Source organism: Jaculus jaculus, chromosome 2 (genome assembly GCF_020740685.1).
Source record: "Jaculus jaculus isolate mJacJac1 chromosome 2, mJacJac1.mat.Y.cur, whole genome shotgun sequence".
Classification (NCBI taxonomy): Eukaryota; Metazoa; Chordata; class Mammalia; order Rodentia; family Dipodidae; genus Jaculus; species Jaculus jaculus.
In genome coordinates this window covers 48,055,271-48,076,629 of record NC_059103.1, presented here as the reverse complement: position 1 = coordinate 48,076,629, position 21,359 = coordinate 48,055,271, and the positions used below count along the sequence as shown (strand labels likewise).

Genomic DNA, 21,359 nt, shown 5'->3' with positions numbered 1-21,359 from the left:
CGAAGGACCCCGCCGCGGCGCGAGAGCACCGCGCTCAGGTTTCCGCCGCCGCCCCGTCCCGCTGCTTTTCGGGCCCGTGCCGCGCCGTCCCTCCCGCCCCTCCGCGACCATGTTCGTTCCCTGCACCGACTCCGCCCCCGACCTGACGGGCTGTACCCTCCTCATGGTGAGTCTCCGCTTGAGCTTGGGGTTGGGGCTACCCTGACCTTGCAAGTCCCACGCGTTCTTGTTTCAGCCTTTCAGAGCCTAAAAAAAAAAAAATGGAAGGGAAGTTGTTGTCAGAAGCATCTGTCCAAACAGAACTTTCTTTTTTCTTGTCATTGCTATATACATAATCACCTACAAGCTGTAATCTTTTTTTTTTTTAAAAAGAAAGAACTTTATTTTCAGTCTGCATACATACACAATGTACCCTGAGCATAATCCCTTCCACCACCCCTCGTTTGTCTCCCGTCCTGTTTCTTCCTCCACTGAACCCTATCTTTCCAGCTAGTGTCTCTCCTATCTTGATGCCATCACTTTTTATGCCGTCATTATGCAGGTCTTGTGTGGTCAGCGTCTGTGAGGTCATGAATGCGATGGCCACCTCATGTCTGGAAGCCAACGTTCCAAAGCGCCTTCCCCATCCTGTGGCTCTTACAGCCCGCCCTCTCCCCCAGCCTTGGAGGGTAGGATAGAAATGTCTCGGTGCTGAACACTGAACTGTCACTTCTCAGCACTCTGATGAATTTGGAATCTCCCCGTGACTCCATCGCTGTCCTAAAAAGGATTTTCTCTAAACCAAAAGTGAGCTTGGCTTTCATATATGAACATGAGCAGAACAATTTTAGAGGGCAACCTGGGCACACTATATCCACTTAGCCAAACAGCAGTGGTAGACAAGCTGTAGTCCCTGTTGCCTGTAAGACGTAATGTGTGTACATTGCAGAGTGTACATAGGTCCTGTGTCACCACCGTCCAGAGGTGCCTGGGAGGACACAAAATGAACACACTGACACACAAAAGTGGTTTAAAGGGGCTGGAGAGATAAACTTAGCAGTTAAGGCATTTGCCTGCAAAGCCCAAGGACCCAGGTTCCATTCCCTAGAACCTACACAAGCCAGATGCACATGGTGGCGCATGCATCTACAGTTTGCAGTGGCTGGAGGCCCTGGTGTGCCCATTCTTTCTTTCTCTCTCTATCACAAATAAATAAATGACACAATTTCTTTTAATGATTTAAAGGAGGGCAAAGGGGATGCACTGGAGTGCTCCCTGAACTGAGTGTACTGTCAGCTGTTACTGTTTCAGGCAGCCAAAGCTTTGGGGAGTCTGAGCACAAGAGAAATCACCAGTTCACATCAGATCAGATCATGAGTTGTTTGTGTTTATCAGAAACTCTTTGGGATACTAGAACATCTGGGAGTGGAGAGAGTAGGAGACACTTACAACCTCTGGTTGTGGAGAGAGTAGGAGACACTACAGCCTCTCAGAGTGGAGAGAGTAGGAGACATTAGCAAAGTAAACTGAAAGGATACCCAAGGCTTTGTTGCTGCTCATGTCACAGCCCTTCCATTTGCTTGCCACAGCCTGGAGGGTCCTTTTTCCAGATTCCTGTGTGGCTGTCCTCTTTCAGGTCTCTAGTCATTCCCTCTTGATCCCCCTACTTAAAAGAAAACAGGCTGGAGGCATGGCTTAGTGGTTAAGGCCCCTTGCCTGCGAAGCCTAAGGACCCATGTTCGACTCTCCAGATCCCACGTAATCCAGATGCACAAGGTAATGCAAGTGCAAGGTTGCACATGCCCACAAGGTGGCGCACAAGACTGGAATTTCCTTGCAGGGGCTGCAGACTCTGGTCAGCCCATTCTCTCTGTCTCTAATAAAAAAAGTTACTATATATATATATATATATATATATATATAAATAAATAAATAAACGTATGGGGCTGAAGAAATGGTTTAGCAGTTACGGTGCTTGCCTATGAAGCCAATTGACCCAGGTTTGGTTCCCCAGAACCCACTTAAGCCAGATGCACAAAGCGGCACATGCATCTGGAGTTTGTTTGCAGTGGCTGGAAGCCCTAGTGCACCATTCTCTCAATTAAAAAAGAAAAATTAAGTGTAGACAGCAGAAGCAAATCATACCAGAAGAACCCAAGGCTCATGCTCAGACACACAGCAAGATGCTTATCTTACATGCAGTAAAACAAGCCAATGAAAATCTCTGCCTTGTGGAGCTTCCGTTCTAGTATGTCAGTTGTTTACTTACGTTAAAATAAACAAAAGGCTGGGCATGGTGGCACACACCTTTAAATCCCAGCACTTGGGAGGCAGAAGTAGGAGGGTTGTTGTGAGTTTGAGGCCAGCCTGGGACTAACTCCAGGTCAGCCTGGACTAGAGTGAGATCCTACCTCAAAAAAACCAAAAACAAAACAAACAAAAAGCAAAATCAATCAATCAATCATACAGGAGCAAGTGCTATGGGAAAAAAAAAAAAAAAAAAAAGCAAGTGCAAAGCTGGAGAGATGACTTAGAGGTTAGGGCACTTGCCTGCAAAGCCAAAGGACTCAGATTCAATTCCCTAGGACCCACATGAGTTAGGCGCACAAAGTGGCACATACATCTGGAGTTCATTCGCAGTGGCTACAGCCCCTGATGCACTCTTTCTCTCTTTCTCTTTCAAATAAGTAAATTATACACACACACAAACACACATATATTTTTTATTTTTTTTTGTTTATTTTTATTTATTTATTTGAAAGTAACAGATGGAGAAAGAGGCAGATAGAGAGAGAATGGGCACGCCAGGGCCTCCAGCCACTGCAAATGAACTCCAGATGCGTGCGCCCCCTTGTGCATCTGGCTATCGTGGGTCCTGGGGAATTGCGCCTCAAACCAGGGTACTTAGGCTTCACAGGCAAGCGCTTAACCATTAAGCCATCTCTCCAGCTATATATATATACATGTATATATATATATATATTTTAAATATATTTTTAAAATATTTTATTTTTATTTATGTATTTATTTGACAGAGGAGGAGGGACACAGAGAGAATGGGCACACCAGGGCCACTAGCCACTGCAAACGAACTCCAGATGTGTGTGCCCCTTGTGCACCTGGCTTACGTGGGTCCTGGAGAGTTGAACCGGGATCCTTTGGCTTTGCAAACAAATGCCTTAACTGCTAAGCCATCTCTCCAACACTTTTTTTTTTTTTAAAGCAAGTATAGAGCTGGAGAGATGGCTTAGCGGTTAAGGTGCTTGCCTGGAAAGCCAAAGGACCTCGATTCAATTCCCCAGGACACACTTAAGCCAGATGCACAAGGTGATGCATACATCTGGAGTTCTTTTGCAGTACACACGCGTTCTTTCTCTCTCTCTCTCTCTCTCTCTTCCTCTGCCTTGTTTTCTCTCTCTCTCAAATAAATAAATGAAAATAAAATATTTTAAAAAGCAAGTGTATATGTATGTGTTTTCTCTTTTAAAAAATATTTATTTATTTATTTGAGAGGGAGAAAGAGGTAGAGAAATTTGCAAAAAAAAAAAATTATTCATTCATGAGGGAGAGAGAGAGAGAGAAAATGGGCGTGCCAGGGCCTCTATCCACCACAACTGAATGCCAGACACATGTGTCACCATGTGCATCTGTCTTATGTGGTCTTTAGGGAGTCACTCCTGGGTCCTGAGGCTATGCAGGCAAGTGCCTTAATTGTTAAGTCATCTCTCCAGCTCCTCCCTCCCTATCTATACTTTAAAGAAATTTTTTTTGTTTATTTTTACTTATTTATTTGAGAGTGACAGAGAGATGGACAGAGAGAGAGAAAAAGAGAGAAAGAATGGGCTCCAGCCACTGCAAATGAACTCCAGATGCATGTGCCACCTTGTACATCTGATTTACATGGAACCTGGGGAATCAAGCCTTGAACTGGAGTCCTTAGGCTTCACAGGCAAGCATTTAACTGCCAAGCCATCTCTCCAGCCCCCCTCCCCCATCATCTATACTTTTAATAGCACTACTATTATTGTTGACTCATTGGTCATATCTTTTTTTAACTTTTAGCCAGCTGTATCCGTTGGAAATGTTGGCCAGCTTGCAATGGATCTAATCATTTCTACACTGAATATGTGTAAGATTGGTTATTTCTATACTGACTGCCTTGTGCCAATGGTTGGAAACAATCCGTATGCAACTGCAGAAGAGAATTCAGCAGAACTCAGCATAAATACTGAAGGTATGCCTTTGGCATGATTTTTCTACTAAAAGATCCATCAAGGCAGAGCTAAGGATAGCAGGTAAAAAGTGGATGTCAGTGCTAAATGACAAAATAAAAATGTTAAGTTTTTTTCTTGTTTGTTTGTTTTTTGTTTTTTGAGGTAGGATATTGCTCAAGCTCAGGCTGACCTGGAATTCACTATTTAGTCTCAAGGTGGCCTTGAACTCATGGCAATCCTCCTACCTCTGCCTCCTGAGTGCTGGGATTAAAGGCATGTGCCACCACGCCCAGCTTCTGATAATTAAAAAATATATATATTTTTGGGGGGGCTGGAGAGATGGCTTAGCGGTTAAACACTTGCCTGTGAAGCCTAAGGACCCCGGTTCAAGGCTCGGTTCCCCAGGTCCCACCTTAGCCAGATGCACAAGGGGGCGCACGCATCTGGAGTTCGTTTGCAGAGGCTGGAAGCCCTGGCGCGCCCATTCTCTCTCTCTCCCTCTGTCTTTCTGTGTCTGTCGCTCTCAAATAAATAAATAAACAATAATTAAAAAAAAGAGTCTTAAAAAATTTTTTTAAAAAATATTTGAGAGGAGAGAGAGAATGGGTGAACCAGGGCCTCTAGCTACTGCAAACGAACTCCAGATATATGTACCACCTCCTTGTGCATCCAGCTTCATGTGGTCACTAAGGAATTGAACCTCAGTCCTTAGGCTTTGCAGGCAAGCACCTTAACCACTGAGCAGTCTCTCCAGCCCTGATAGTTTATTTTCAATGGAAAAAAGAAAGGCCTCAGGTGAAAAACACGTAAGAGGTATAGTGATATACCTGACTTCTGGTCCAAGAAAATGCATTCTTCAAGACTGGAGAGGCTAGTAAAGAAAAGATCCAATGCAAGTGAGTGTAAGCGAGGGCCAAGGTCAAGGTAGGCTCAGGCTCCTCTCACCCTCTTTGTCTCACTTTGGGGCAGAATGCCAAGTACTGAGAAATCACATGTAGTCTTTTTCTTCCCTCTCTCTCTCTCTCTCTCTCTCTCTCTCTCTCTCTCTCTCTGTGTGTGTGTGTGTGTGTGTGTGTGTGTGTGTGTGTGTGTGTAGTAGGTATGGTTTGATGGTGTGTGTTATATTCATGTGTGCATGCAAATGTGCACACCTTGCTCATGTAAGCAGGGTCTTTATTAACGTATTTCTTACCTTGAAAAGGGATCTTTCCCTCAACCTAGAGCTCCTGTCTGTTAGTGAAACACCTCAGTTCTCCACAGACTAGGATTACAAATGTGCATAGTCAGCTTTTTACTTGGGTTCTGTGGAGTCAAACTCAGAGGTCTCTGGCCTGAGAGGCCCTCATGCTTATGCAGCAAGTAATCTTAACCACTGAGCCATCTCGCTAGCCCCTCTTCTTTATTTTTGGTTTTCGAGGTAGGGTCTCACTCTGGCCCAGGCTGATTGGGAATTCACTATGTAATCTCAGGAAGGCCTTGAACTCGTGGCCTTCCTCTTACCTCTGCCTCCCAAGTGCTGGAAATAAAGTCATGTACCATCACACATGGCTTATTAAAAATATTCAGATGTCTGGCTGGAGAGATGGTTCAGGCGTTTGCTTGCAAAGCCAAAGGACCCCGGTTCAATTCTCTAGGACCCACGTAAGTCAGATGCACAAGGGGGTGCACGCATCTGGAGGTAGTTTGCAGTGACTAGAGGCCCTGGTGCGTCCATTCTCTCTCTCGCTCTCTCTCTACCTGTTTCTCTCTCAAATAAAAAAATATATATATGTATTTTGAAGAAAAAGGAAAAAAATCACATGTTAAGATGGGCTTGGTGGCACACGCCTTTAATCCCAGCACTCAGGAAACAGAGGTGGGAGGATTGGCCACCCTGGTACTACATAGTGAATTCCAGGTCAGCTTAGCTAGAGTAAGACCCTACCTTAAAAAAAAAAAAAAAAATTAAATAAAATAAAAAATAAAAGTATTCAGATGCAAAAGCTATTATAATTCAGAATGTATTTATCATACAAATAATTTCAGTTTGCATATTGCCTTCCTTGTACCTTTCCTATAATTTCATTGTCTTCTTATCTTTATAGTTTATTCATTGCCTTCACGGAAGCTAGTGGCTCTTCAGTTAAGATCCATTTTTATTAAGGTTGGTATATAATATTTACCTTTATAGACTAAAGTGTAATAACAACATACAAACTCAGAGTCATTAAAAATTAAGTTTCGAGCTAGGCATGGTGGCACACTCCTTTGATCCCAGTACTCAGGAGGTAGAGGTAGGAGGATGGATGTAAGTTCAAGGCCACCCTGAGACTACATAGTGAATTCTAGGTTAGCCTAGACTAGATCGAGACCCTACCTCTAAAAAAACAAAACTGTAGTCCCCTTTACTCTTTTTCAAATTTTTATTAGCAACTTCCATGGTTATAAAAAATATCCCATGGCAATACCCTCCCTCCTCCACTTTCCCCTTTGAAACTCCATTCTCCATCATATCCCCTCCCCATCTCAATCAGTCTCTCTTTTATTTTGATGTCATGATCTTTTCCTCCTCTTATGAAGGTCTTGTGTAGGTAGTGTCAGGCACTGTGAGGTCATGGATATCCAGGCCATTTTGTGTCTGGGGGGAGCACGTTGTAAGGAGTCCTACCCTTCCTTTGGCTCTTACATTCTTACTGTCACCTCTTCCATAATGTACCCTGAACCTTGGAAGGTGTGATAGAGAAATTATAGTACCGAATGCTCCGGTCACTTCTTTCCAGCACCATGACCGCTAAGCCATCTTTCCAGCTGATTTTTTAATTTTAATTTAATTTTTGTTTTTTCAAGGTAGGATCTCACTCTGGCCCAGGTTGACTTGGAATTCACTTATGTAGTCTCAGGGTGGCTTCAAACTCACAGCAGTCCTCATACCTCTGCCTCCCGAGTGCTGGGATTAAAGGTGTGCATTACCACGCCTGGCTTTATTTATTTATTTATTTTTAAATTATCTATTAGAGAGAGAGAATGGGCATACCAGGGCCTCTAGCCACTGTAAATGAACTGCAGGTGCATGTGCCATCATGTGCATCTGGCTTACGTGGAATCTGGAGAATTGAACCTGGATCCTTAGGCTTCATAGGCAAGCACCTTAACCACTAAGCTATCCCTCCAGCCTTCTTTTTCAAGGTAGGGTCTGTCTCTAGCTCAGTCTGACCTGGAACTCACTCTGGAGTGTCAGGCTGGCCTCAAACTCACAGTTATCCTCCTACGTCTGCCTCCCAAGTACTGGGATTAAAGGCATACCACCACACATGGCATCCAATTTTTTTTTCAAGGTAGGGTCTCTCTCACCCTAGCTCAGGCTGATGTGGCATTTACTATGTAGTCTCAGGCTGTCCTCAAACTCACAGCAATCTTCCTATCAATTATATTTTAATTTTTTTATTAAAATAGTTTATTTATTTACTTATTTGAGAGTGAGAGAGAAAAAGGCAGAGCTGGAGAGAATGGGCACACCAGGACCCTCAGCCACTGTAAACAACCTCCAGATGCATGTGCCACCTTGTGCATCTGGCTCATATGGGTACTGGGGAATTGAACCTGGGTCCTTAAGGCTTCACAGGCAAGTACCTTAACCTTTAAGCCATGTCTCCAACCCCTCAGTTATTTCTTTTTTTTGTTTGTTTGTTTTGTTTGATTTTTTTGAGGTAGGGTCTTGCTCTGGCCCAGGCTGAGCTGGAATTCACTCTCTAGCCTCAGCATGGCCTTGAACTCCCGGTGATCCTCCTACCTCTGCCTCTGGAGTGCTGGGATTAAAGGCATGTGTCACCACGCCCAACTAGTTATTTCTTAATATTTATATTAGAATCACTCCTTTCTTGGAGCTATGGAGATTGCTCAGCAACTGTTAAAAGTGCTTGCTTATAAAGCCTCCCAGCCCAGTTTCAATTTGCCAGCCACACAGGTCAAGCTCGATGAACATTTGTTTGCAGTGGCAAGAAACCCTGGTGCAATACGCCCACCTGCGTCCCAGCCCCTCGGACTGTCCCACGGGCTACCTGGCTGCCTGTGCCATCGTCTTGTGCCATGGCCCAGCGCCAACACTTAATGCGTTTCTATTTATTTTGGGGTTCCAAGGCAGTGGACACCCTTTGCAGGGACTGGCGGCCAGTGGTGTGGGGCGCGGGTGGGACCCCTGGGCTTGTCATTTTCTTGACGGAAACTGCAGATGTCAGATTCTAAAATAAATGCATTAAGAGGCTTGTGTGGGTACCTGGCCCCAAGTGGCTTTCCCGTCAGTGCCATCAAAATAAACTGGATCTGGTGGTAACTTAAAAAAAAAAAAAAAAGAAACCCTGGTGTATATACACACACATGCAAATAAATTACTCTTTTTTTTTTTTTTTAAGGTAACAGTATTATATACCCAAGGGGTTTTTCTTGTTTGTTTTTTTGAGATGGGGGGTCTCATTCTAGCCCAGGTTTACCTGGAACTCACTCTGTAGTTCCAGACTAGCCTCAAACTCACAGCAATCCTTTGTCTGCCTCCTGATTGCTGGTTTTAAAGGTGTACACCACCACACCTGGCTTCCCAAGCTTTTCCCTGATAGCTGATAACATTTTCATATTTTGCCACATCAATTTTTGGCTTTCATCCTGATATAATTGCTGTGAGTTTGAGGCCACCCTGAGACTACATAGTGAATTCCAGGTCAGTCTGGGCTAGAGTGAAACCCTGCCTTGAAAAAAAACAACAAAAAAAACCCCAAATAATAAAAGTAAATATATAGAAGCCTGTATTGTTATTATGTTTCTCACAATTTATTTTATAATTTCATATCATTTATATTTCTCACAATATTTTTGGTTTTGTTTTTTTTTAAGGTAGGGTCTTACTGTAGCCCAGGCTGACCTGGAATTCACTATGTAGTCTCAGGGTGGCCTCGAACTGATAGCGATCCTCCTACCTCTGCCTCCTAAGTGCTGGGATTGGCATGCACCACCACACCCAGCTATTTCTCACAATTTATTTCATGACTGCAAAGATACGAATTAACTGATTCTTTTTATCTTTCATTTTCAATTTAAAAGCAGCAAATGTCTTGGCCATTCTAATGAGTTTGGTGTCTCTAACTTATATGTTATTACATAAAGTTGGTAAAATGTTACATAGACCTCACGTTCACATTTTCTTTTCACTATCTCGATGGTATCCAAAGTATAAATCCAAGTCATTCTGTGAAAAACTGCTGGCCTGGGTGAAGAGTAGTGGCTTTTCCAGGGTCATCGTGCTCTCAAGCAGCCATTCCTACCACCGTAATGACCTACAGCTCCGCAGGTGTGCTCTTGCTTTATTACTGCTTGTACTGTGTCACTGTGCTGAAAATGAAATGTTAAAGCCTGCGTGTCCTGTCCTCTCCTAACTGGTATTTAGGAAGAGGAAGATCAGAGAAAAGTAGGAAAAGGAGGGGCTGTACATAGTTGCACAGATATTCTCAGTTCCTGTGAGGCTAGTGCAGTTGAGCAAAAGAAGGCTTTGGTATAAAGGGGATTTTAGAACCACATTGTTCACGGTCTTACATGTGGCAACAACAGAGTTTGATGAAGAGAGGAGATTTGCTGATGGATAACTCTTTTAGGTGGTTCTGAGGGTCAAACCAGGGCCTTGTGCATGCTTAGAAAGCACTCGATCTCAGGGAGCTACTCCCAGCCATATTGAATTTTTGAAATGTTAAATTGACACCAATCTGTTTCTATATATGCAACGTTTGTATTAATAGAAATCCAGTTGCCTTTAAGTATAACTCCTTATTGTGTCTGAGTAAGTTCTTTTTCTGTTATTATTATTTTTTTTATCTTGGCACTGGGGATTAAGCCAAAGGACTTGTACAGGTTCTCTGCCTGACCCCAAAATAAATTATTAAATATAAGACAGTATGCCAGAAATACTTACATGGGTCCTGGGGAATCGAACTGAGGTCCTTTGGCTTTGCAGGCAAACACCTTAACTGCTAAGCTATCTTTCCAGCTAAGTGGACTGCCAGGAACATTTGCTAAAGACAACCCCTTACATTTCTTCTTATGCAGAAAATCTGTCATTAGAGATAGTGACACTCGTCATTAGAGATAGTGACACTCTAGGGTAAGCCTCTCTAGGCTTTCAGTGTGCCTTCCATAACAGTAGAGGCGCTGCCTCCACTATCAGCTCGTCTTGTCAGCTTGCAGGGAAATATCCAGGTCCCCTCCACAGCAGGAACACTGAAAAGCTAAGGAAAACACAAAGTGAGGACCAGTTACGAGCATTGTTAATAATACATTGACAAAACAAATAAACTTAAAATGAAAAATGAAAATAAATTTTCAATAATTACCTTCTGGTTTTCTGTTATACTAATGTTAGTTGTTAATGTTTTTCATTTTCATACACAGTTAATTAAAGGCTTTTTCAAGCAAAAAAAAGAAAAAGGACAGTATTCCAGGAATAGAAATATAAGCACTTATGTTTTATCATTTTCAAATAGTAAGATATTACGTGGACTACTACTATTATATTCTAGGATCTGACTTCAAAATTCATTTAGACCATAACTTTCTATTTTTGTTTTTTTGGTTTGTCAAAGTAGGGTCTCACTCCAGCCCAGGCTGACCTGGAATTCACTATATAGTCTCAGGGTGGCCTAAACTCATGGCAGTCATCCTACCTCTGCCTCCTGAGTGCTGGGATTAAAGGCATGCACCACCACACCCAGATTTTTTGTTTTTGTTTTTTGAGGTAGAGTTTCACTCTAGCCCAGGCTGACCTGGAATTCACTATGTAGTCTCAGGGTGGCCTTGAACTCACAGTGATCCTCCTACCTCTGCCTCCTGAGTGCTGGGATTAAAGGTGTGTGCTACCATGCCCAGCTAACTTTCTATTTTTTATTTTTGGGTTTTTCAAGGTAGGGTCTCACTATTGCCCAGGTTGACCTAGAATTCACAGTGTAGTTTCAGGATGGCTTCAGTGATCCTCCTACCTCTGCCTCTAGATTACTGGGACTAAAGGTGTTCACCACACCTGGAAAGAGCATACTTTATTTTTTTGTTGTTGTTTATTTTTATTTATTTATTTGAAAGCCACAGACACACAGAGAGAGAGAGGCAGATATAGAGAGAGAATGGACGTGCCACGGCCTCCAGCCACTGCAAACGAACTCCAGACGCATGCGCCCCCTTGTGCATCTGGCTAACGTGGGTCCTGGGGAACCGAGCCTCGAACTGGGGTCCTTCGGCTTCACAGGCAAGCGCTTAACTGCTAAGCCATCTCTCCAGCCCAGATCATACTTTTTAAATAAGGATTTGTTTTTCTTTTTGTTTTAGCTCTAGCCTAGGCTGATCTGGAATTCACTCTGTAGACCTAGGCTGGCCTCAAATTCACTAGCCATCCTCCTACCTCTGCCTCCTGAGTGCTGGGATTAAAGGTGTGCACCATCATGCCCAGCTAAATAAATACTTTAATTTAGTTTTTAATTTATTTTTTAGAGAGAGAGGTAAAGAGGCAGGTAGAGAGAATGTGCACACCAGGGCCTCTAGTCACTGCAAACAAATTCCAGATACATGCAACACTTTGTATGAATCATACCTGTGCTGGTAGGCTTTGTAAGCAAGCATCTTTAACTGCTGAGCCATGTCCCCAACCCTAGATCATAAATTTTATTATTTAATATACCTATGAAGTCAAATGGAAAATATCAAGTTAACTTTCAAAATGAGAAACCTTGCACTAGATTATAGGGAGCATAGCTATAGAAAACAGATTTATTTTTACTTTTTAAATTTTGTTTATTTTTATTTATTTAAGAGTGACAGAGAAAGAGGCAGATAGATAAGAGAGAATGGGCACGCCAGGGCCTCCAGCCACTGCAAACGAACTCCAGATGCATGTGCCATCTGTGCATCTGGCTTACGTGGGTCCTAGGGAATCGAGCTTTGAACCAGGGTCCTTAGGCTTCACAGGCAAGCACTTAACTGCTAAGCCATCTCTCCAGCCCAAGAACAGGTTTATTTTTACATTGACTTTGCCTTGGTTTATGATTTCCCTTCTTTATATTCTCTCATAAATACGTGATCAGCAAGCCAGAATGATTTTCTTTGTATAAGTTATCTTTCCATGGTTTGCTGTTGTTCATACTTTGCCTTATGTGACAGAGTATATGGAGACAAGGTTTTAGTTAAAAAAACTGGTATTGGAGCTGGACATGGTGGGTCATACCTAAATCCCAGCACTCAAAAGGCTGAGGCAGTTGAATTGCTACAGGTTCAAAACCAGCATAGTCTACAAAGTGAGACCCTGTCTAAAAATAACAAAACAAAAATAAAGCCAGGCATGGAGATGCATGCCTTTGATCCCAGCACTTGAAAGGTAGAGGTAGGATCACTGTGAGTTCGAGGCCACCGTGAGACTACATAGTAAATCAGCCTCGGCTAGAACAAGACCCTCCCTCAAATAACCAAAAATGATGATGATGATATAAACATGGTATTTGCCTTAATGTTATCTATAAATTTTGTTTATTTGGGGGGGGGGTTTAAATACTTTTTATTTAGTAGAGAGAGAATGGGCATGCCAGGGCTTCCAACCACTGCAAATGAACTCCAGATGCATGCACCCCCTTGTGCATCTGGCTAACGTGGATCCTGAGGAATTGAACCTGGGTCCTTTGGCTTTTCCTTAACCACTAAGCCATTCCTCCAGGCCAGCAAGTTTAATTTTTTAAAACATAATTATATGGTTATTTTTAGTGCTCCTTTCCGGTACCTACTTACACCTTCCATGCAAAAGAGTGTTCAAAACAAAATGAAGAACCTTAACTGGCAAGAAATGGAGAAAAGTCCCTGTATTCCTGAAATGAAAGATTCTGAACTTTGTATCCGTATTCCTGGAGGTGGTATCACAAAAACACTGTATGATGAAAGGTGAGTTTATTTGTCTATTTGTTTTTCACCTTTTTAATTTAATTTCATGTAAGTAACTAATTTATATTTAGAGACAGAGCTGATCTTGGACTCTGTATAGTCAAGGATGACCTTGGACTCCTGATCTTTCTTCTTTCTACTGGATGCTGGGATAATAGTCTGTGCCACCACACCCAGCTTTTCTTATATCATTTAAAAATGAAATTAGGGCTGGAGAGATGGCCTGGAGGTAAAGCGCTTGCCTGTGAAGCCTAAGGACCCCGGTTCAAGGCTTGATTCCCCAGGACCCACATTAGCCAGATGCACAAGGGGGCGCACACGTCTGGAGCTCGTTTGCAGTGGCTGGAGGCCCTGGTGCCCCCATTCTCTCTCTCTCTCTCTCTCTCTCTCTGCCTCTTTCTCTCTGTCACTCTCAAATAAATAAATAAAAATGAGCAAAAAATAAATAAAGTAAAATAAAGTGTGGGGTATGCAGTGGAGGGAGAAAATAGGTGGATAGGAAGGCAGAGAAAAAGATAGAGGGTAGAGAGAGGACGTCTATGTCAGGTCTGTAGTGTGAGAACCTGCAGCGCTATGGCGGGAGGATCGCTTGCGTGTGGAAGTTCATAACCAGCCTGGGCAGTGCAGTGAGACCTTTCTTAATTATAGTGATCCAGGGCTAGGGAGGTGGTTAAAGGTGAACGGTGCTTGTTTGCAAAGCCTACTAACCTAGTTTTATTCCCTAGTGCCCATGTAAAGCCAGACTCACAGGCTGACCTAGAATTCACTATGTACTGTCAGGCTCTCCTCAAACTAACAGTGACCTTCCTACCTCTGCCTCCCAAGTGCTGGGATTGAAGGATTGTGCTACCATGCTCAGCCCGTATAAGGAAATCTCTCATGAGCTAGACTTAATATCAGAAATAGTAATAAACTTGTCACAGCACTGCCCAAACTCTGTATACTGTGTGGAATAAATGAAGGGCTACAAACTGTGAAAAAAATAAATCGTTTTCCCTTTGTTTTTGTTTTTGTTTTTGTTTGTTTGTTTGTTTGTTTGTTTGTTTGTTTTTCAAGGTAGGGATTCACTCTGACCCAGGCTGACCTGGGATTCACTATGTAATCTCAGGATGGCCTTGAACTCATGATCCTCCTACCTTCTAAGTGCTGGGATTAAAGGTATGCACCACCACACCCGGCTGCCACTACCTTTTTTAAAAAAATACTTAGGGCTGGAGAGATGGCTATGCAGTTAAGGCGCTTGCCTGCAAAGCCTAAGAACCCCGGTTTGATTCTCCAGGACCCATGTAAGTCACACGCACAAGGTGATGCATGTGTCTGGAGTTTGTTTGTAGGGCTAGAAGCCCTGGCACACTCATTCTCCATATCTGCCTCTTTCTCACTCTCTGTTAAATAAATAAAATAAATGGAAAAAATAAAAACATTTATTTACTTAAGAGAGAGAATCACCTTAACAGCTAAGCCATCTCTCCAGCCTCCACCCTTTTTAAAATTTTTATTTATTTATTTACTTGAGAGAGAGAAAGAGAGAGAGAGGGAGAGAGAGAGAATAGTGTACCAGGGCCTCCAGCCACTGAAAATAAACTCCAGGTACATGTGCTACCTTGTACATCAGGCTTACGTGTGTCCTGGAGAACCGAACCAGAGTCCTTTGGCTTTGCAGGCAAATGCCTTAACCACTAAGCCATTTCTACAGCCTCTCTGCTCCTATTCTTTTTTTTTTTTTTTTTTTTTGAGGTAGAGTCTGACTCTGGTCCAGACTGACCTGGAATTCACTGTGTAGTCTCAGGGTGGCATTAAACTCATGGCCATCCTCCTACCTCTGCCTCCCGAGTGCTGGGATTAAAGGTGTGCGCTACCACGTCCAGCGTCTTCTTTTTTTTTTAACAGAGGGTATTATCAAAAAAGTCTTTCTGGGCTGGAGAGATGGCTCAGTGGTTAAGCGCTTGCCTGTGAAGCCTAAGGACCCCGGTTCGAGGCTTGGTTCCCCAGGTCCCACGTTAGCCAGATGCACAAGGGGGCGCACGCGTCTGGAGTTCGTTTGCAGAGGCTGGAAGCTCTGGCGCGCCCATTCTCTCTCTCTCCCTTTATCTGTCTTTCTCTCTGTGTCTGTCGCTCTCAAATAAATAAATAAAAAAAAGTCTTTCTGCTTGTTGTGTGACAGCTCAGCAGTAGAGACACTAAGTTCTGATCCATCCTTTGGCACATTACCCAGCTACTAACAGGAAACTGCTTACATTAGCATTTTTCCATCGTCATTTGCTTTGAGGCATACATAGCATAGTAGACAATTTTGTGTTTTGTTTTTTGTGTGTGTGTGATGTACACACATATGTGCAGATGCATGTGCTCCATGTGTGTATGTGTGGAGGCCAGAGGAGAACATAGAGGAAGACTGGGTGACCAGAAAGCCCCAGCAGTTGTCTGGTCTGTGCTGTCCACAGCACTGGGGTTATAGGCATGCATGGCCATGTCCATCAGTTTACACAGGTGTTAAAGAACTGAACCCCGACAGTCTTAGGCTTGTACAGCAAGTGTTTTTACCTGCTAAGCCACCTTCCCAGTCCCATTTTAGATTTAGAGTTAGAAAAACCTAGGTTCAGGTTCTTCCTCTGCCACCTACTGGAGAGAGGCTAGTACTGTGGCGGTACTTACTTACAATCCCAGTACTTGGGAGGCGGAGGCCGTAGAACTGCATATTCAGTGCCAACCTCTGTTACTCAGTGAGACCTTATCTCAAACACAGCAAACAGGCTGGAAAGATGGGTAAGGCATTTGCCTGCAAAGCATAACAACCCTGTTCAATTCCCCTATTACCCATGTAAGCCAGATACACAAAGTGACATATGCATCTGCAGTTCGTTTCCAGCAGCTAGAGGTCCTGGTTCCTGGTGTACCCATTCTCTGTCTCTCTTCTCTTCATGTGTGCTTGCAAATAAATAAATAAAAATATTTGAAGAAAAAAAAACTGGATGTTTTGGTGCATACCTATAATCCTAGCACTCAGAAACCTTTGGCAGGAGATTGCTACCAGTATGAGACCAGCCAGAGCTATATAGCAAGAACCTGTCTCAAGGGCTGGAGAGATGGCTTAGCGGTTAAGCGCTTGCCTGTGAAGCCCAAGGACCCCGGTTCAAGGCTCAGTTTCCCAGGACCCACGTTAGCCAGATGCACAAGGGGGCACACGCGTCTAGAGTTCATTTGCAGTGGCTGGAAGCCCTGGCATGCCCATTCCCTCCCTCCCTCCCTCCCTCCCTCCCTCCCTCCCTCCCTCCCTCTCTCTCTCTCTCTCTCTCTCTTTCTGTATCTGTCTTTCTGTCTGTGTCTGTCGCTGTCAAATAAATAAATAAAAATAAGTGAACAAAAAAATGCTTTAAAAAAAGAACCTATCTCAAAACATCAACAACATACAACCTGGGCTAAGGAGATGACTCAGCTTGCTTAGTTCCAGGTCAGCTTGGCTAGAGTGAGTCCCTGTTTTTTAAAAAAGAAGCCTGCTGATCATTTTCACTTCTCAAATACCCATGGAAAGCCAAATGCACAAAGTGGTACATGTGTCTGGAGGTCTGGAGTTCATTTACAGCGGCAAGAGGCCCTAGTGTGCCCATTCTCTCTCCCTCTCAAGTAAATTGTTTATGTTACCTTTTTGAAATCTATTTTATTTACTTGAATGAGAGAGAAGAGAATGGGTGCACCAAGGCCTTCAGCCATTGCAAACGAACTCCAGACGCATGTATTACCTTGTGCATCTGGCTTACATGGGTACTGGGGAATTGAACCTGGGTCCTTTGGCTTTGCAGTCAAGAACCTTTTAACTGCTAAGCCATCTCTCCAGCTTATAAAGTAAATATTTAAAATAACAAAACAGGACATTGGCTGTACACCACCATGCCCAGCTCCCCCCCCTTTTTTTTTAACATTTTTAATAATTTATTTCATGAATCCAATTTCTATTTTATTATCAATTGAGTGCAATGAAGGTTATTTTTTAAATTGGGTAGAGAACACACTATGATGATGGAAGCTTTTTAATGGGACTTTATTAAGATGTTTCTCACAAGTTAGGAGAAATTTTATTTACCAACAAAAGAAAAAAAAATCCTTATTTTACAAAAGGGAAAAGCACCAAAAGTAAACGTGGCACCATAACTGGTTTCCAGTTCTTCTAAACCAGCTCCCCCTTTTAAAAAAACTTTTAAAATAATATATCTTTACTTATTTGCAAGCAGAGAGATAGAGAGAGGAGAGATAGACAGAGAGAAGGGGCCTGCCAGGGCCTCTAGCCACTGCAAACAAATTCCAAATGCATAAGCCACCTTGTGCATCTGGCTTATGTGGGTCCAAGTGCCTTAACTAAGCTAAGCCATCTCTCCAGCCTTTTTTTAAAAATTAATTAATTTCTTAAAATTAAGTAATTTATTTTGGGGTTTTCAAGGTAGGTTCTCACACTAGTCTAGGCTGACCTGGAACTCACTCTATTGTTTCAGGGTGGCCTCGCATTCACGGCGATCCTCCTACCTCTGCCTCCCGAATACTGGGATTAAAGGCGTGTGCCACCAGGCCCAGCCAAATCTTTTTTTTTTTTTTTTCTGTTACCCTATCCTTTTTAAAATTTAATTAATTTATTTATTTGAGAGTGAAAGGGGGTGGGAGAGAATGGGCATCTAGGGCCTCCAGCCACTATAAACAAACTGCAGATGCATGTGCTCCCTTCTGCATCTGGCTTATGTGGGTCCTGAAGAATCAAACAGGGATCCTTTGGCTTTGCAGGCAAACCCCTTAACCACTAAGCTATCTCTCTAGCCCAACAAATCTTTTTTTATGATTATTTGCAAGCAGAGGGAGAGAGAGAAAGAAAGGGAGTGAGAACGGGCACTTACCACTACAGATTACTCCACACGCATGCGCCTCTGTGCATCTGGCTTTACATGGAGAATGGGGAATCAATCCCAGGCCATCGCTCTAGTCTCCCTCTATGGTTTTTTTTTTTAATTTTTAAAATTACTTATTTTCTTTTTATTTAAGAGAGAGAAAGAGGCAGATAGAGAAAGAGAGAATGGGCATGCCAGGGCCTGTAGCAGCTGCAGATGAAGTCCATATGCATGTGTCACCTTGTACCTATGGTTTATGTGGTACTGAGCAATTGAACCTGGGGTCCTTAGGCTTTGCAGGCAAATGCCTTTACTGCTAAGCCATCTATCTCTCCAACCCCTGAATCTTGGCATTCTTTGTTCCCATTATTTCATATGATTCATTTATAACATGGATATAATTATAACTTCCTTAATAGTTATTGTAGCGAATGAATGATACTAATGCTAAGTACATAATAAATATTAAATAGTGTCTATAAGGAGTGATTTTTCTTCCCTTCATCATTTCATTTTCTCTGCTTTCAGTTTTTTTTTTTGTTTGTTTTTTGAGTAGAGTCTTGTTCTAGTCCAGGCTGCCCTGGAATTCACTATGCAATCTCCAGGTGGCCTTGAACTCATGGCGACCCTCCTACCTCTGCCTCCCAAGTGCCGGGATTAAAGGTGTGCGCCACCACACCCAGCCCTTAGTTTTTTTTTTTTTTTTTTTTTTTTTAACTCTGTTAAGTGATGAATTAATTACAAGGGAAGAGCCAAGCTTGATGGTATGTGCTTGTGATCCCAAAACTTGGAAGCTAGAGGTGGGCAGGTCAGGAATTTGAGGTTGTTATTAGTTATATAGTGAGTGGGAGGTCACTTTGGGCTACATGGGGCCCTGTCTCAGAAATAACATAAAATAAGATAATAAAATAAAATAGCCACCCTGAGGCTATGTAGTGAATTCCAGGTCAGCCTGAGCTACAGCGAGACCCTACCTTGAAAAACCAAAACCAAGGAGAAAACTAAGGGCAATTTTTGGTATGGTGCTTCTGAAAATCACAATCTTCTAAATGTTTTTGGAGTAGATCAGAACATACCTCTTGTGTTACAACCAAGAAGAGAAGGATGGCTTTTCCTGCAATTTTGGGTGAGGTATAAACTTGCAATTCCCCACAACTCCCCAGGAGAGAAGTAGAAAAATATAAGGAAGTCTTTTTATGCTATTTTTACTTGTTTATTTGAGAGAGAGAAAGAGGCAGAGAGAGACAGAATGGGCACGCCAGGGCCTCCAGCCACTATAAACGAACTCAAGGTGTATGCGCCACCTTGTGCATCTGGCTTACGTGGGTCCTAGAGAGTCAAACCGGGATCCTTTGGCTTTGCAGGCAGACGCCTTAACCAGTAACCCATCTCTCCAGCCCTGATTTTCTTTCCTCCTTCCTTCCTTCCTTCCTTCCTTCCTTCCTTCCTTCTTCTTTCTTTCTTTGGTTTTTCAAGGTAGGGTCTTGGTCTAGCCTAGGCTGTCCTGAAATTCTCTATGTAGTCTCAGGGTGGCCTCAAACTCACAGGGATCGTCCTGCCTCTTTCTCCTGAATGCTGGGATTAAAGGTGTGCGCCACCACACCCAACTTATTTTTATTTACTTACTTTTTTGGTTTTTCAGGGTAGGGTCTCACTGTATCTCAGACTGACTTGGAATTCACTATGTATGTAGTCTTAGGGTGGTCTTGAACTCACAGCAGTTCTATTACATCTGCCTACTGAGTACTGGAATTAAAGGCAGAAATCTCTTATGATGTGATATCTGTCTATCTCTTTTTCTCTCTCTCTCTTTTCCATCTAAAACCAAACAGGTTAACTTACCTTCAAACCACCACACAAGTATAAATATCTTATATGAGGGAGCATTATCTTTTTATTTCTTCCAGCTGTTCAAAAGGAATCCAGATGGCAGTCCTGCTGAAATTCGCTTCAGAAGGGGACAACATCCCAGATGCAATAGGTCTTGTCGAGTATCTGAATGAGTGGCTTCAGATAACCAAGCCCTGTGTAAGTTGTACAGCACGAGCCTCTGATTTGTCTGGGTGTATGTTTATGTTGTGTTTTATGACTACATAGACAGAATAAGCAAAGGTTTATGTTAAATAAAGTCATATCGTTAGATGAAAATTTATTTACAGTTTCATGAAGACTAACTTTCCAGACAGGAAAACCCCAATTTCTCTTGTACTCATGGTTCCTGTTACACTAATAATGCCCGAAAGCCTCTTATGAGGATAAATAAATATTCTTCGAACCCAGTGTTTGAAGGAAGCAAAATTGTTGCATAAAGTTAGCAGTACTGTAGCTGTTGGGTGTGTTATAATTAACAGATTTTTCTCTCTGAATGAATGCAGTATGTGTGGGAAATGAGCTTTTTACAAGACTGCCCTTTATAATGACCGATAACTATCACAAATTGCAGGGAGGGCGGGTGTATATGTGTATTTTCTGAGGAAGGGTCTCAGTGTAGCTCAGAGTAACCTGGATCTCACTCTACAGCCCCAGGCTGGTCTCAAATTTAATATGATCCTCCTATCTCTGCCTCCTCCCAAGTGCTGGGATTAAAGGCGTGTGCGCCACCACGCCTGTCTGCTTTTGTTTTTGAGACATCCCATATTGCCCAGGTTGGTCTCAGTCACCTTGTCAAGAGTGACCTTGAACTCTTGATCCTCATGCCTCCACCTTGCCAGCACTGGAATTGCACCACCACACTTGTCACCCTACTCCTTTCAAATTTTATTTTACCAAATAGATATTGTCAGTAGCTGTTCTGGTATCTTTATGAGTTGAAACTTGAAATTATGTTCATTCAATAGAAAGACATAGAAACTTACTGCTTTACTTTTTCTAACAATGAAGCCTAGCAGAGTGACTGGAATGAAGGGAGATGTGATGACAAGGTTGAAGGAGTAAAGTATTTTCATTCTTCATTTGCAGAGTGACTCCAAACCCTCTACCCTGCCATGGAAGTTCCCAAGTTCTTGGAGGCTGCTCTTTGGCAGTGGGCTTCCCCCTGCACTGTTCTGATCTGCTTTCAGTCTTATGCCACATATCCCAAGATAGTCATTACCAACACAGCTGGTAAATATGCTACCAAATGTGTGTTATTCCAGAAAACCTCAAAGCACCAGAGTTAACAAAAAAAATTGCTGTCTGTCATCCTGTACAATAAATATAAATTTTTTATAATAACCTTTTATTTCATAATCAATTTGTCTTAACAGTATCTCTATTTACTCTTTTTTTAAAATTTTTATTTATTTATTTATTTGAGAACGACAGACACAGAGAGAAAGACAGATAGAGGGGGAGAGAGAGAATGGGCGCGCCAGGGCCTCCAGCC

At 42.7% G+C, this 21,359-nt stretch overlaps 1 protein-coding gene across 1 annotated transcript; it reads left to right on the top strand.

The window, feature by feature from the left end:
- Positions 1-47: 47 nt before the first annotated feature.
- On the top strand, positions 48-21,208 carry Psmg2 (proteasome assembly chaperone 2). Its single transcript, XM_004656827.2, has 7 exons — positions 48-166; positions 4,042-4,213; positions 6,278-6,336; positions 9,392-9,510; positions 12,951-13,124; positions 19,903-20,023; positions 20,954-21,208. Exons 1-7 carry the CDS (start codon positions 110-112, stop codon positions 21,041-21,043), a joined length of 792 nt encoding a protein of 263 aa, XP_004656884.2. The 5' UTR covers positions 48-109; the 3' UTR covers positions 21,044-21,208.
- Positions 21,209-21,359: the final 151 nt, after the last annotated feature.

Coding starts and splice junctions, on each gene's coding strand:
- Psmg2 (XM_004656827.2), top strand. CDS start 110: ATGTTCGTTCCCTGCACCGACTCCGCCCCCGACCTGACGGGCTGTACC. Junction 167..4,041: donor CGGGCTGTACCCTCCTCATG/GTGAGTCTCCGC, acceptor TTTAACTTTTAG/CCAGCTGTATCCGTTGGAAA. Junction 9,511..12,950: donor AATGACCTACAGCTCCGCAG/GTGTGCTCTTGC, acceptor GGTTATTTTTAG/TGCTCCTTTCCGGTACCTAC.